Source organism: Nomascus leucogenys, chromosome 15, assembly GCF_006542625.1.
Source record: "Nomascus leucogenys isolate Asia chromosome 15, Asia_NLE_v1, whole genome shotgun sequence".
NCBI lineage: Eukaryota > Metazoa > Chordata > Mammalia > Primates > Hylobatidae > Nomascus > Nomascus leucogenys.
The window spans coordinates 62,076,279-62,092,967 of record NC_044395.1 but is presented as its reverse complement, the minus strand read 5'-3'; the positions used below and the strand labels follow the sequence as shown (position 1 = coordinate 62,092,967).

General features: G+C 38.6%; 1 protein-coding gene across 1 annotated transcript in view; it reads left to right on the top strand.

The window, feature by feature from the left end:
• POLD3 (DNA polymerase delta 3, accessory subunit) overlaps positions 1 to 15,662 on the top strand; it is a 50,029-nt gene extending 34,367 nt beyond the window's left edge. Inside the window, exons 9-12 of the mRNA XM_003254715.3 lie at positions 2,205 to 2,311; positions 7,536 to 7,648; positions 9,142 to 9,220; positions 13,494 to 15,662. Coding sequence (XP_003254763.1) covers positions 2,205 to 2,311; positions 7,536 to 7,648; positions 9,142 to 9,220; positions 13,494 to 13,696 — 502 coding nt within the window. The 3' untranslated portion in view covers positions 13,697 to 15,662. The remainder of the gene's footprint in view (positions 1 to 2,204; positions 2,312 to 7,535; positions 7,649 to 9,141; positions 9,221 to 13,493) is intronic.
• Positions 15,663 to 16,689: the final 1,027 nt, after the last annotated feature.

The window sequence follows — 16,689 nt, the reverse complement described above, 5'->3', positions numbered from 1 at the left end:
TAAAAATGACTATGCTACTATAATTACTGCACTATACTTTTTATCATTTTAGAGGGTAGTCTTTCTACTTACAAAAAAAGTTGACTGTAAAATAGCCTCAGGCAGCCCTTAGGAGATATTTCAAAAGAAGGCATTGTTATCATAAGAGATGACAGCTTCATGTGTGTTACTGCCCCTGTAGAAGACCTTCCAGTGGGACAAGATGTGGAGGTGGAAGACAATGATCATTGATGATCCTGATCCCGTGTAGGCCGAGGCTAATGTGTGTTTGGGTCTTAGCTTTCAACAAAAAAAGTTTAAAAAGTAAATAAATTTTTGAAATAGAAAAAAGCCTATAGAATAGGGATATAAAGAAGAAAATATTTTTGTACAGCTGTACAATTTTTTGTGTTTTAAGCTGTGTTATTACAAAAGAGCCAAAAAGTTATAAAATTGAAAATAAAGTAAGCTGTTTATTATTGAAGAAAGAAAAACATTTAAAAATAAATTTAGTGTTTCCTGAGTATCCAGTGTTGATAAAGTCTACGGTAGTGTACAGTAACATCCTATGGCCTTCACATTCACTCACCACTCACTCACTGACTCAGTCAGAGCAACTTTCAGTGCTGAAAGCCCCATTCATGGTAAGTGCCCTATACGTGTGTACCATTTTTAATCTTTTTTATACAGTATTTTTACTGTATCTTTTCTCTTTTTAGATGTTTAAATACACAAATATCATTGTGTTACAGTTGCCTACAGTATTGAGTACAGTAACAATGATGTACAGGTTTGTAGCCTAGGAGCAATAGACTATACCATCTAGGTTTGTGTGAGTATACTCTGATGTTCACACAGTGAAATCACCTAACAATATATTTCTCAAAATATGTCCCTGTCATTAAGTGATCCATGACCGCAGTTGGGAGAAGTTTCCTCTGTTTTCTGAAGGAGTTTATATATACGTGTATATTTTTCAAATGTTTAATAAAATTTACCGGTGAATCCAGGGCTGGATTTTATTTGTGGGAAAGGTTTTTATTGTGAATTCGATTTAACTAGAGCTGTTCAAATTCTCTAGTTCTTCTTGGATCAGTTTTGACTGAGTTGTGTTTTTAAAACTCAGTCAAAATTTGATCTAAAGTGTTGAGTTTATTGGCATAAACCTGTTCATTATATAACCTTATTCTTCGAGTTTGTAGAACCTGTACTCAATACGGATTTCTTTACTGTTTCATTCCTGATTGATAATTTATATTTTTCTGTTTTCAAAATGGGTTTTATAAAAGGCTTATTAATTTTATTAATCTCCCAAAAATAACAACTTTGGCTTTGTTAATTTTCTCTTATTTTTTATCTCATTGATTTCTGCTCTTATTGTTTCCTTTTACTTTGGGTTTAATTGTTCTTTTTCTAGTTCAAGGTAGAAAGGAAAGTTGGTATTTAAAGTTATATAGGACATACTTGATGGCAAAGATTATGTCTTGTATATATTTGTTTCTCTAATATTCAGTAGGCCTTTGATAAATTACTTGTTGGTTGCATGAGGAGTGTGATGGAGTATCCATTCATCCAGAGGAGCTAAATAATGTCACGATGGAGTCTAGGTTGTTTTTTTTTTTATTATGTCATTAGAATCACCTTAAAAGGATATCTCTGCCTTTGCTCATATCGTTCTTTCTCTTTAAAATATGTTTCCCCTTTCTACATGATGAACTTCTACTTAGCTTTTAAGTTTTTCAAATATGAATTATATTCCATAACATTTTATTTGTCCAGTTAAATCTACCACATTGCCTTATAGCCAGTGGTGCTTGCCAGAGCTTCTTGAAAACAGTATTTTCTTCTGTATCGTTGCATTCTCAATGGCTAGCAAAGAGCCTTGTAGGTATGTAGTAGCTGCTTATTTAATGCTTGTTGGATAATTGAAAGGCCAATCAGGGAAGTAAGAAGGAATTTGGAAAGATTCTTGATAACCTGGTTGTGGCTTCCAGCAGTCTCTAGAGAACTCTAGAACTTTTTTATTCAAGTCACCTCATGAAGTGACCTAGTTGTAGTCAGTTAGCAGAGTATCCTTAACAAGAGTCCTTATTGGACTATTTGGCCATCCTTTTCTACCCTCTGGAATTAAGACCACGAGTTATAAAGCAAAACCCATAAGAGCATGTGAATACTTACATTTTTGTTCTGTGTAACACACTTAATTTATTTCTGGATGGCAACAGGGGGAAGCGAGTAGCGTTATCTGATGATGAGACAAAGGAAACTGAAAACATGAAGAAAAAGAGGAGAAGAATCAAACTTCCTGAATCTGATAGCAGTGAAGATGAAGGTGGGCATTACCATTCATTTTGGGTTAGGAGGATCAATTTTAATGTTCAAGGAGCTAAAAAAGTAATGGATTAAGGATCACCATGAGGTAGTAATTCTAACATTAAGAGACACCATAGCACCTCTTTCTGTTTGAAATCTGTGTTAGCCTTTTGACTAGAACCATGATCTTTTGGAAATTTGTCAAAATAACACAGAGGGAAAGAGGATAAGAATTATTATTATACATACTAAGACTTTTTCTTTTCTTTTCTTTTTTTTTTTTACTTTTAAGGGGAGGATATTCCTTTAGCTACCTTCATGTGAATCTTTTAAGAATTGTGACATTCTAGGCAGCCAGGGTATTACTGGTGGTGGTCCACACAGGTAAAACTAGGGTTAACTGGAACAACCTACAGTGTCATTGTTAGAAGGGAATGACACTGTGGACCCTTCTAGTTTTAGGCTGTGGGCAATGTTGTAAGATAAGCAAACCTCATAAGGGCAAGAGTCTTACTGGGAACATTAATATGCTTTTTAAAAAATATCAAGTATTTTGAAGAGCCAAGATCTTTCCCCAAATTGTATAAAGTATATAGAAAAAGAAGGAGGCTAAAAAGAAAGTTAAATGGGTTGAACTGATATGCTGGACGACTCTACCTTGAAAAGCCCACTTTGAGACACAGTGGTGAAAAGTTTGAACTGCTCTAATCAATTGTCCATGAATTCATGGCATAATGGGTATAAAACATTTTAGGTAATGAGGGGAAATCCAGTCCAAAGGATTTCAGCATCACATAAAGATACAGAGACAAACACAAACAGATACTAAAAGGGAGAGTAAAGAAGAATAATGAATGCAAAAAAGGAACCTACTGAGCTATCAAAGGACAAAATGAAACTTGTAAGATTCTACTTTTTCCAGAAACTACTCTAAGAGGAATTGAAAATGGTAAGAGAGGCTTCCGAAAAAAGGATATTAGCTCAACTATACAAGTGAGTGAAAAAAAACAAATTGTATATACAGATGACAGTAATGCAAAAGAAATGAACAGACCCAAGAAATAGTAGCAGGAAGTTGAATCTGTGATAGAGGTGTAGCATCTTTGACACTTCTGTGGATTTAGATTCTACCATTCATGCTATGTGTTTAGAATTACAGCCCGTGATACCCTGTGAGAGGTACAATGTCCTTCTGTGGTTTTTAGTGGCTCTTTAGAATGGGTAGGAGTAAGACACGTGAGCATCCCAGAGAGGCAAATGCTATATTTTCATTCCATTGTCATTTATCAGAATGCTTTGGCCAAGGCTGCTGAAAGGAACAACTCCATGTAGACACATGGGAAAATAATTAGGAAGTAAATGTAGGAATAGGTGCTAATTGGAACAGTCTTCCCTATTTCCAATCAGTAAAAGACCTTGGGAAGATTTTGGAAAGGTCTTTGAAGCTATCAACCTAATGTACATTAAAAAGCTAAACTAGATACTCTAGTATTAGTAAAGGAGTCAGTTCTAAGTTAAGGAATGACTATGGTTGGTTGAGCACTCTATATCCTTCTGAAATATTCCCTATAGTTCTGATCTGTAGCCTACAAAAATAATACTGTTGGGTGATTAGAAATATGAGTGGGGTTATTTAGTTTTGAAAGGAATGTGAAGAAATGCGATAGAGGTGCACAGCCTATAATAACAGATGATATAGAGCAGAAGCTCTTAGATTTTTTTCCTCTGGCAAAGATAATTTTTGGCATCTGACTAAATTTATAAACCTCTGCCATTTTATTCTTAAATTTCGTCTTTGTCTCAAAGCCAGTGGGATTTTTTTTTAAACCTTTACACAGTCTCTAACTTATTATTGCTTTATTTCTGTTACACTGAATATGTCATATTAGTTCAATATGCTGTCTTCAGCCAGAAGTTAGAAAAGGAACAGCAGGAGTAGAGAAAATACAAGAACTTTGGAGTCAGGCAGACCTGGGTTTAAATTTTACCTTGACCACTTATTGTGTGACTTTAAGCAGATTAGTTAATTTGTTTAATTCCTTGTTTATGCATCTCTAAAATGGGGATTTTTATCATAGATGGTATAGGCTTTTCATGAACATGAAATAAGATGATGTGTCAGAAGTGCCAAGACAGTGCTTGGTACATGGTTTTCTTTTGTTTTGTCTTGCTTCCTTTTTTTTTTTTTGAGACGGAGACTTGCTGTGTCGCCCAGGCTGGAGTGGTGCAGTGGTGCAATGCATTCTCGGCTCACTGCAACCTCCGTCTCCCGGGTTCAAACGATTCTCTGCCTCAGCCTCCTGAGTAGCTGGGATTACAGGCGCCTACAACCACGCCCAGCTAATTTTTGTATTTTTAGTAGAGACAGGGTTTCACCATGTTGGCCATGTTGGTCTTGAACTCCTGACCCTGTGATCCACCTGCCTTGGCCTCTCTAAGTGCTGGAATTACAGGCGTGAGCCACTGCACCCGTCCTGTTTTTTCTTTTACCTGTGTCTGGAAACAAGTTCAGATAGTTTTCTTATTACTCATTCTACTCTTCCTGCTGAGGTGCCCATACTTGCAAGTACCTTCAGTTTTTTCAGAAAATTCCCTTCCACTTCTGTTTGTAACTCTCTCCCCAAGGGACTGTTCCTTTCTCTTTTACCCCTGGGGGGTCATAAGCACCTTTAGTAGTTCTATATACTCTCTTTTTAAAACAAAAAAAAAGGCCAGACCCAGAAAGAAATAAAGTTAAGAATAACATCTACATTGCTAGGAAGAAATGTAGTTTTAACTGATATATTTAAGTCTTTGCTAATATTTTCAGTCCTTGCAAGTTGCTTATGGAGAATGTTAAGCAAATGATCCCCATTTTTAGGTAAAGATAGGTATTTTTAAAAAATAGTCCTAGGAAGCTGTGAATGGTTTCCAGGAATTCTAATTACCTGTCTCTGCCAGAGAACTCTTTGACACACTGGATCTATGAAATTAGTGTCATTGCAGTTTTTATTCTATCCCAACAAAGGTTGCTTTCCTGGAATAAGTGATATTTCATTACTTACCTTTTGCTTGAAGAGCTGCAGATTGGCTACAAATTTGTTTAAAATACACCAGTGCATCGAACATTCTTTATGTCTGTGTCAGTAAAAATGTATTGAGTGGGGATGTTTGGCTTGGTAAAGACTAAGGCAGACAGACATATGTTCTAGTACATGAATGGCGGCAAGTTTAAACAAAGTAGTAGATATTTACAATTTTAAAAGTCAGATAAAAATAGAAGTTTTATAATAGATAATAATCTCTACTCTCTGGCTCATCTAATTTGACTGATGCTTCTTTTGTCAACTTTCTCCCATCTGCCTTCCATCTTCCAGGGATTTGTTGAAATTTCTTAATCATTAAGGGCTCTTGACTCTTCTACTATTCTCTTCCCTGTTTGGGGGAGTTACAATGTTTTACTCGTTTATTATCACAGTGTTTCTCTCAGGGAGTGTGTGGAAAGAAGAGAGAGATATATGTTGTCTTCCTTGAACTGGATGTTCCTCATCCCAAATGTAGTTCAGAAAGTGGTGGTTTTCGTTTATTTAAGTAAACACACACACACACACACACAGTTACTCTATGTTTATGCCAGGGAAATCGTGGTGTCTCTGCCTTTTTGGAGCTTCGAGTCTAGAGTGGGGATCTAGATAAACATTTGACTACAGTGCTGTGAGAGGGGTCTTAGAGGGTGTCACTAGGATTGTTTTCTTTGGTTAAGTCAACTGGTTTCAGAACTGGAAATAGAATAAGAACGCCTAAGTTTATTACTGTGAGTCTCAAAATTCCTTTGACTTTCTCATTGCCTAAATTTTCCTCCTCCCATTATAACACATCTACCATTGTGGCCCAGCTTTCTTCATAGCTGTTCCTTCAGAACAATGGAGGCTTGCTTCTGGGGTTTGACTTTTCTCTTGCCTGAGCTCCCATCATGTTGTAGCCTCCCAGAGCTGGCTAATAGCCGGACGGCTTTCCTTTTGTGTTTCTCTCTCTTGTTTCCTAGAGCTTATAAAGTTTTTGGGGCCCATTTTATACTTAAAGTGTGTAATTTATTGTTCTTTCTGGCTCTTGTTCTGCTTCACCTCTTTAGGCCATTTGGCCTTGAACTCTTCACTGTCATAATTTTTAACACTGACCTAATCAGCTGGGAGAATTTCAGATCCAAGACTTGTGTTAAGAATTTGAATACAGCCAGGAGATTCAGGGAGCAGGTGAGGCTAAGTTGCTACCCAGTCCCCTGACCAGCACTTTCTTTGTGGTGATTGAGTAGTAGGTCAGTTGAGGATTTTTACTTCCCCTGTCATGGGCTGTTTACTAAGACCACCAATTCTGCAATTGTTGAGAAATGATGGGATCCTTCTGGTGGTGCTCATATCTTGGGTGATGCCACTTCCACAGCAGTATTTTTTTCCTAAAAGCGTTCTTTCCTGTTAACCTCACTGTAGCAGAACAAGACTTATCAGTGAAGCAGTCACTAGAAATATGCAAAATATTAAGCAGGTCCTAGTTGTTAGAGCTTAAATAATGATAATCCTTTAAAAGATGACTTCACCCACCTCCAAGTTTATACTCTTAACATCAGCTGGAAATTTTCAGTCTAACAAACATCTCAGGTGATTAAAAGTAACCCTTAGGTCACAGTGAAAGACTCTGGCATGGAACATTTGTTATAACCTGAGGATTATCTGCACATAGATCTTGAGAGAGAATGTCTTGTCCTCAATGGTAAGGTGGCATGGGATAGTTGGAATAGCAAGGCTGTAGAATTGGATTGACTTAGGCTTAAAACCTCTTGTCTCAGTTATAAGCTGTGTGACCTTGGCAAGTTTAGGAACCCCTCTGAACCTCTATTTACTGTAATGTGCAAATAAGAAAATCTGTCTCTTAGAGTTGTTGTAAGAATAAAGTGAAATACATGGCGTATGGAAGGCGATGAGTGGATATTTGTAAACCAACTTCATAATCTGACTTAGCTATAAAAGAAAAATTTAGCTAAGATACTTCTGGCTGTAATAATTCTTGATTCTCTGATTTTATTTGTATAAAATTAATAAAATATGTATTTTAGAGATAACTATATAACTGCAAAGTTCTTGGTTATCATGAATTACTGCTTGCTAAATCCTCTTTGCTGGACATATCAATTTAGAGAACCAATGGAGAAGGCATTATACCAGATAGTGCTTGCAGTTCTCTGATCTAAGTCTGTTTCATTATTTCAGTCTTCCCAGACTCTCCTGGGGCTTATGAAGCTGAGTCACCATCCCCACCTCCTCCTCCGTCTCCACCTCTTGAACCAGTGCCAAAGACTGAGCCTGAACCTCCTTCTGTCAAGGTAAAATTATACTGGGATTCTTGCATATCCATGTATCCTTTATGTCTTAAGGACCTACAACCACTATGCTAAATCAGTTCCCTTGCTATGTACTTCACAAATGCCAGTAGATGGCTCTTGTCTCATTCTGCTTTCCTACAGGTTGTACAGAATGGGCGTTCCCTCCATTCTTACCTGAAGGGAGATTTCGCTAGCGGGTATAGTCTCAGGAACGTTGCAGAGGTGGAACCTGGGAGCTGTTCTGTTTTCATGACCTTCAGCATCTCTGCTCTGCTGTACAGCTCCTGTTAGAGTGGTGTAAAAAGAGATCCCCCTGCATCAGAGCAACATGTGAAAGACAGAGGGGAACAAACAACTTAACACACGTTTGTTGCTCTTCAGAAGCAATTCTGGAAAAGGGCTGGATGGGAAAACTGTCAACCAAAGGGGAAATACAGCTTTGAACTCTCTTCAGCTGCATCTTATCTACATCCATTAGTGTAGATAATGAAGAGTTGAAAAAATAGTTGCTGACAATTTTTTTTTCCTTCGTGTCTGTTAGTTTTTCTTAATTCGTTGTGTTAAGACTATCATTTAAATCTTACGCTGATTCCTCATTAGCTGAAGAGAAAATGGGATGAAAGAGACCAGTGGAGATAAAAGGAAGTTGATATTAGTAATACCTATTTGAGACTAAATTAGACAGCTATAATGTTGAAGTGTCAAGGCTGGCCAGGCGTGTTGGCTCACACCTGTAATCCCAGCACTTTGGAAGGCTGAAGTGGGCAGAATGCCTGAGTCCAGGAGTTTGAGACCTGGGCAACACAGGGAGACCTTGTCTCTACTTTAAAAATATCTGGGATGGTGGCACATGCCTTGTAGTTTCAGCTACTTGGGAGGCTGAGGCAGGATGATCATTTGAGCCCAGGAGTTGGACTATTGCAGTGAGTTATGATTGCACTTCTGCACTCCAGCCTGGGAAACAGAGTGAGACCTTGTCTCTAAAAAACAAACAGACAAAAAAAGAAGACAAATGTGAAGGCTGACATAGCAAGTATCTACAGCAAGGGCATATGCCACAGAAATCCCTGGTGTGGTTTAGGGGCCATCCCTGTGTACTCCCATAATATCTGCCTCAGCCCTCACCACACTGTATTGCAGTGGTCTGCTTTCCTTATCTCTTTCTTCCATTAAGGTCCTTTTCCTATCTGTCTTTTTAACCATGTTGCCTGCACTACCTAACAATAGTTTATTGACTGAATGAACAGAACACAGTTCTTTCTTCAGCATGCTACTTTGCTTCTTATGAACAATGAAGTATCAAGCCTGTGTATATAGTGGGCGTAACTTGTCTGTGTGATGGGGTTGGTTCTCTAAAACGAATGTAGAGTTTCTCTTTAAACTTTTTATCATAATGGAGTATTGGAGAGTGATTAGTATAGATGTAAAAGCTTTTGTTGTTTTTCTGTATAACGTAATTGATCAGCTTAACATTGTATCCTGTCATCTTTTAGAGCTCAAGTGGAGAAAACAAAAGAAAACGAAAACGCGTACTAAAATCTAAAACTTATGTGGATGGGGAAGGCTGCATAGGTAAGACAAATATTTGGCTCCAAATCCAGAGATAGAATCTCTTATTACCACAGAGGCACCATAATCCCTTTTAGAACAGGTACATCTCAAACTTTAATTTACATGTGAATCATCCCCAAGTGGTACTGATGCTGTTTGTCTATGGCATACACTTTGTGTAGCACAGTGTAAGCCAGAACACCTAGGTTCTTGTTTAGGTCGTACACTATAAAAATAAGCACTGAGATCTTGGCTAAAAGTTATGTCGTCTCTGGTGAAGAGTTTCTTATCTATGGAATATCCGTTTTGCCTAAATGTGCAGTTGTTATGAAGATTCAGGTGGCATAAATATATCCAAAAACAAGATGGAAACCACAGTACGGACTTAAGATGTTATCATAGACATTGAGAAGCTTTTTTTTTTTTTCTAGAATGTTTGTTTTTATAAATTTGAACAGTGGAAAAGAAGCTACAATGATTAGACTGTAATCAAGAGTCATCTTTGGTATTTGGTCCCATTTGTTCTTCAGAAGGGTATGACTCATCCAGATTGCTTCCTTTATGTTTCCTATTTGTAAGCCATGTTAGGTAAAAGCATGTGCTTGTTATGAAGGCCTAGGGAGGAATTAGAGTTCAGGCTTTGAGTCTTTGGCTAGTTCTTCAGCCATGTTTTAGCTTCTTCTACCCTTTCCATAATCAAACCAGACTTCTGTGGAGCTTTTAAGATTTAGCACTTGAGGTTTGATGGGATGCTCAGATCCTGGTACTGTATTTTTGTGTTTGAAAAGAGTTGTGGGTTTAGGCTCTTACCTTTGTTAGTTGGATAGCCCATGGTTGTCATTTTGCCTTTTGTGGCACCTGCCACAGCTTGGATCTTCAGAGAAGGTTATTTTCCCTGTTACTGATTTTTTTTTTCTAGTTCAGACTTGTTTTTAAAAGATTGGCTGTGAAGAATCAACCTTTCCAGGTTCTTAAAACTAGTGAAGACATTTTGTCATCTGTGTTCCCTGTCCCACTATTCCCCACCTCCCAGTCCTCTGAAAAGGCCTCTGCCATTTTAATTGTAGCATGTGATTGGGGAGTAAAATTCTTTACATGTGGAAATTCTGTCTTTTCAGTGCCAAATTTCTTGTGAACCTGTGAATTCTGGACTTCGAATGGGTTTTTTTTTTTCTTTTTCTTTCTTTTTTTTTGGCTTTCAGTCTTTTAGTAGTTGCCATTTTCAAGCCTCTTGGTTTGGCCATGGGTGATATGTATTTACTGTTGAATTTCTTAATTCAACAGTGTATTTTTTAAATTTAAGAGGACAGAAGTTTTTTCCTCCTCTTTCTGCCCCAAAAGAAAAAAGTCAAATGTCTTTGTGAGAGTGAGAGTTCATTGGGAATTTGTGGGTAATTATTTATTGCTTTGTTTAAAATATAGTACTCGATTTTTGGCCAGGTGTGTGATGTGGACTTTTTTGCACTCCTGTTTCCAGACAGGACTGTTAAGAGCCTTGGATGCAACAGTGAAAACAGTGCTCACATTGCACTTTTTTTTTTTTAAAGGTTTTTGGTCCAAGCTCAACCTAATGAATCTTGGCTTTGGTTACCAACAAAGGAGTTCTGCTTTCCTCTCTCTGCTCAGACTGTTCCAAATGTACCAGCATAGGGGGCTTGCCCTGTCCTGTGCTGGGTCAGATTTGTTCTGTGGGTTTAGAAAGCTCATCTTTCTTTCTTTGTGAGTTTGCAGCAGAAACTGGGGAGTTGGGCCCCTGAGATAAGTTTGGAGTAGACTCCTGGACAAGGGAATGGGTTTCTAAGAGCAAAGCAGTTAAATGGAGAAGAAATCTGATGTTACCTACGAAAACCAGGTTTGTTTGCCCTTTTTTAATGGCAACCCAGAAAAGTGGCATGTTGTTCAGCTAAAATAAAGGCCCTATATTTTTAGTGGAGACCTCCTTTTTCCTGGGGTTTGAGGTAGCTACAGCTTTGAATATAGAAATATTTCTTTTAGCTCTTACAGTATACTGAATATGCTGCTAAAGAAATTTTGTTGGTGCTGCCCTGACTGTTTTTTAACTCCCCTGAGCAATGTCTCACACAAAATTGGCAATGAGACAGCCATTGGTTTCATTAATAAGTAATGAAATAATAAGCTAATTGATGCTGAAGTATAATGTAGACATGCTGCCGTTTGAGTACAGAATATAGCTTATGAAGGAGCAAAGTCTTATACCACAAACTAGTGGAAAGTAATTTCCTTTCTGTATCTGTAGATGGCTCTTCAGACTTTTCTAATTTAAGATACTGAATAAATAACAGCTCGTAATTTTGTCCCATTAATTCAGTTACATAATGCTTTTGAAGATGCATGTGAGACGGAGGTGGTGTTCTGGGGTCTAATTGCTGAACGAATAGGTATGCCATGGGAATTCTCTAATTATCCTAGAGCAACATTTCTCAAACTTCGCCGACTATGTGCATTACTTGAAGATCTTGCTAAAATTGAAATTGTGCATCAGTAGGCCAGGAGTGGGAACTGAGAGTGCATTCCTAATAATCTCATGGGAGATTCCGTTGCCTCTGGTGTGTGGAGCATAATTTGAGTAGTAAGGCCTTTCAGAATACTTAATATATATCTAAAGTTTATCAGTATTTTTTAGCCTCTAAGTGAACATCAAAGTGAATTCTGGGCTCTTACAAAATTAAAGACAAACTCTGGGAACTCTCTGGGAAGGGACTGTTGATTATGCAGCCTTAATGGGATTAGCTGGATAAGAGGGAAGGAATGCTCCAGTGGCAATTGCACTTCAACATTTAAAACAGGGAAGGAGAGAACATTAATTCACAGAGTGTGGTCCCCAGACCAGCAGCATCAGCATTATCTGGGAGCATGTTAGAGAAGCAAATTCTCAGGTCCCACCCCAGATCTGCTGAGTCTGAAACTTGGGAAACAGAATCTGGCAATCTATGGTTTAACAAGCCCTCCAGGTGGTTCTGATGCACAGTAAAGTTTGAGATGATATCTTAAGTAGCAGAGTAGGTATTAGGACACAGATACATTTGATTCCAAAGCTTATGCCTCTAGAACAATTTGATATATTTTATTAGAAAGAATTATCAATAAAAGCTTGAGACTGTCATTGTTCTTTAATGGAAAAAAAACACCTTTTACTTTAATCATTTGAGCATTTATTATGCATATTAGGTTACGTTTTTCAGCTAAGAACGAGCTCTTTGCCTTCAATGTTTCTCTATCACTTGCTGCAACCAGGAAGGCTGAGAAAGAACTTAGATAGCATTGGTTATACAGCTGTCACAGCTCTCTAAAATTACAGAAAGGTGGCGTGCTGTTTCTTGTGGTTGGTGTATGTGTTGAAGTAGTGTAGATCCTCCTCGGTTATGTGACGTCATGGCTGGAAGCCACTATCTGTGCCTGTGTCCTTTGGGGCTTGCTCATAATGACTGCTTACTGTTATAGCTCTTTTCCAAGTTTCCCTTGGGAAGAGTTCAGTGAGTTTTAATAGCAGGGGAAAGGCAATTTATGCCTTTGGCTGATAGGGAGTAAGAAAACTGGTAACTTTATTTCTCATTTTATCACTGTCATTCCTTAAAACTAATACGTGTGTCATCCGATAGCGTTTGCTTGAGATAGTTAACCTTCATGATATAGACTACTACTAAATCTTGGGTTAATTTGCAGCCATTAAGAACTAAGAACCAAACAGTTGAGTAACTAATCTTCAATTCTCTGTACCTAGGATGTGCAGAGAGTGGGTGGCATCAGGATAGAGCTAGACAGGAGGGTCCATGGTGAGCTTGGCTAAACAGAATGGAGGCAGGCAGATAGGCCAGCAGTTTAAGACCAGTAACGGGAATAGGCAGGCATTGTGGGTCAGAGAGGTGATACTTAAGAAGCCACTCAAAGCATGGAGTTAGAAGTAAGTGTTTGAGATATAGACAATTCGGATATAGAGTTCAGGAAGTTAGCTAGCATAGGCCAGGACCCAAATAAAGGATTTAGGCAATTCGCTGATAAAGGGCCATTTAAAGGCATGGGATATAGCTGTGAGGGAGAAAAGTGAATGTTAATTCTAAGCATCAAATAGAGACTGTGTGAGCTCAGGATCCCACATACTTCCTACCTTAGGCTAGATCTGATCTCCCAGTGGGAGAAAGATTCAGTTATAAGTAAGCATATTTGCCTTGATCAGAGAGTCTGAAATGATTGGGGTTAGCAAGACATCCCATTTTCTTGATAGAGTAAATGATTCAACCCACCCATGTTCCATTTTTTTTTCTCATCCTACCAGTGACTGAAAAAGTCTACGAGAGTGAATCCTGCACAGATAGTGAAGAGGAGCTTAAGATGAAGACATCCTCAGTACACAGACCCCCTGCCATGACTGTGAAAAAAGAACCCAAAGAGGAACGAAAGGGCCCCAAGAAAGGGACTGCTGCTCTGGGCAAAGCCAACAGACAGGTGTCCATTACTGGCTTCTTCCAGAGGAAATAAACTGCCATCTCTGGTAGATCAGAGACTTGGAGTGGTCAAGGGAGAAGACCAAGAAATGTACTCCTCACTTACTATGTAAGTTCATCTAGATCTCCACCTCACCTGTATCAAAAGACTGTTCTTTCATCCTGTGAGGTTTATACTATTTCTGGTTTTTAACCAAAAGGAAATCATCTGGAAGCAGGAGGCAAAAAGCTGTTACCTTCTAATGACATTTAAAAAGCACAGTCTTTGACCTGTCCAGGAGAAGGATTTACTCCAAAATTGTACTGGAACAGTTTTCAGAATTCTTACTGAAGCCATTTAGTGGCTAATCCACTGTGCCCCACTCACCCTATGCCCTGGTCCGCATATGGCACAGGAACTGTTCCTTCTTGTTCCTCTGTATTCTGAGAATTCATGTGGGTGTTTCTTATCCTTACATTCTGCTGGATACATTTACCCCTCTTGTCTTCCTCCAGTACCACACTTCTGTCCCCTAACCTCCTGAGGCTGTTCTCTGTAAGTCTTTTAAGTTTTGATTGGACTAAAGGCTGAAGTGAAAATCTCCCTGTAATCCTCTTCCTCCATTATGCAGTACACGGACACCTGGCTACAAACCAGGACATGGCTTGTGTTCTGTTCCTTTCACAAAAGCTCTCTGGGACCTTCACTTGCAATTAGTGGTTAGGGAAAAGCCTCAGGCAGAACACAAATAGAAATTTAATGATGTGTTCAACTCCACCAGAAATTACCTCGAGTCAGCATTGACGATATTGGAGGAGCTGCCGTGCTGCTGACACGGGGTGTGCTTTATGCTGCTCTTTGCGGTTTGTTGATTCCCCCCTCCACCACTCTCAGTACCTAGAGAGTGAAACCCGTACAATGAGATAAAGACTAAAAAGAGAAATCCCTTCCTATATACAGTGTGCTACATTTACATAAAATTTCTCCTTCTTAAGAAAACAGAATATTCAAAAACAGCACTTTTCCAGGAAGTTAGTGAGGAAGATAAGGCACACATTTATTTATAAATGGATGTTGCTCCTTTGTATTTTTAGCTCCCCTATTTGCTTAAAAGTACAGGCTCCCCAAGAGAGGATGGAGAGGGAGAGACTGAATTGTTAATAGGTCTAAATATCAAAGAAAACATTTTTATTAGTTACTTATGGAAAATCATCTATTACAGTGATAACCTTCAAGTGACTTCCATTATGGCTGGGCAGGCGGTGAGCTCAGTGGATTGCAGTGGTGTGCTGGTGATTTTGCACAGTGAGCTCTGTGGAAGGGGTCAGGCTCAACTGCTGATGTGTCTCACACGTAGCAGACAAGGGGTGTCTGACCGGCTTCTTCCACCTCAGGATGGTGTGTGTCGTAAGTGATGCAATCAGCTGTCTCCTTTTTAAGGTTGGGATTGTGCTGACCTTGGGATTAACATGAGCTTCTTTAGCAACCAAGCATGAACTTGATTAAGACCAAAGTTTGGGAGATGAGTCCTGGCATTATGTCTAGGACTAAAGCAGTGGCTTTGTATAGCAAGCTGAGTAAAGGTTGACATATCCAAAACCCTTTCTTTTTAAAATGAAAAAGGATGGAGAGAAGGATGGAAAGCCTGGACTTAAACCTTTAGAAAAAACTTCTGGAGAGAAATCCCTTTTAAACAGTTATTTTTGTCATTGCCTCTGGTCATTTGTCTAAATAGGAATGGAAAATTAAAAGCAACAATCCAATCTTTTTTCTAAAAATTATGCTGGGGTCTCAACTAAAACTGAATTTGAATTGGAAAATTCTGGTGCTGGTTGGAGTTCCATCTTGCAAGGGATAATACAAATCCTATGATCTCTATGCCCAATATGCTGCCTCAACTCAGAGCTGTCTGCAAGGCTTAGTAAGTATTGAGTGGTGGTTTTTTTTTCTTTTTATACAATACCATGTTAACCACATGAGTTAAATAAATTTGAGAAGTTGTTTTAAAACAGGCTTCAAACTGAGTATCTGATGAGTCTCTTATTTGACGGATGGTAACAGTGTTGCAATTATTTAAACTCTGAATGGGAAGAAGGCTGGTTTTCAGTTGATGTTGTTAAAACTGCATACCCATAGTCTGAGATGAACAAGTTATTTGCTGCCTTCATTGTTTTTTTCAGCACTGGGGAAATGTTAGTTTCAGCCAACCTCATTTTTTAGTTCATCTAGAAGAAAATCTAGCACATTGTATTAGTTTGGCTTCATTACTTGCTAGCTGTATGACCTTGGGCAAGTTTCACAGCCTCAAGTTCTTTATCAAAATAAAACTAAAATGAGTTACCAAGGGTTGTCAAGACTAAAGTCAAGTGTATGTAGCATGAATTTGGTCCGTGATGGCGGTCACATATGCGCTTTACAAATGGTGGCTTTTTTTCTGATGTCGTAAGTGATGTAATCAGCTAGCAACTTCCTGAAATGTTATCAGTTATACGACCCAGGTGGTATATTCTTCAGTCATTCTGGCTGTACATGTAGTAAAAAGGGGAAGATGTTGTCCTATTTCATGAAAGGTTTAAAGAGAGTAGATATTTTCCTATTGAAGGAATTATAGATGGCTATATTTACTGTTCATTTATTGTGTATCTACTATGTGTCAAGCCCATGACCTGGGGACTAGAGGATATAATAGAAACCATAGAATTTGGCACTTGATCCTCACAATTTAGTGGAAGGGAAAGCCAGTAAAATGAAATGACAGTGCCATATGTGAGTGCAATGTACAGGGTCCTCCAAGAGTTCCCAGGAGGATGGGTATCAAGGCAGTCTTCCTGGAGCAAGCAGTTCTTTGAATGATGAGCAGGATTTCACCAAGCAAAGAGGAATGGAAATGACTTTCCAGGCAGAGGAGCATGGCTTTTGGGAGAGGTGGGCTGTAGAACTTGAGAATAGGGAGGAAACTGTATTCAGAAATGAAGTTGCGGCCTTGCTAAGCAGTTTGGATTTGATTTGTAGATAATGGGGGCCAACTGAAGAAATTTAAGAAGAGG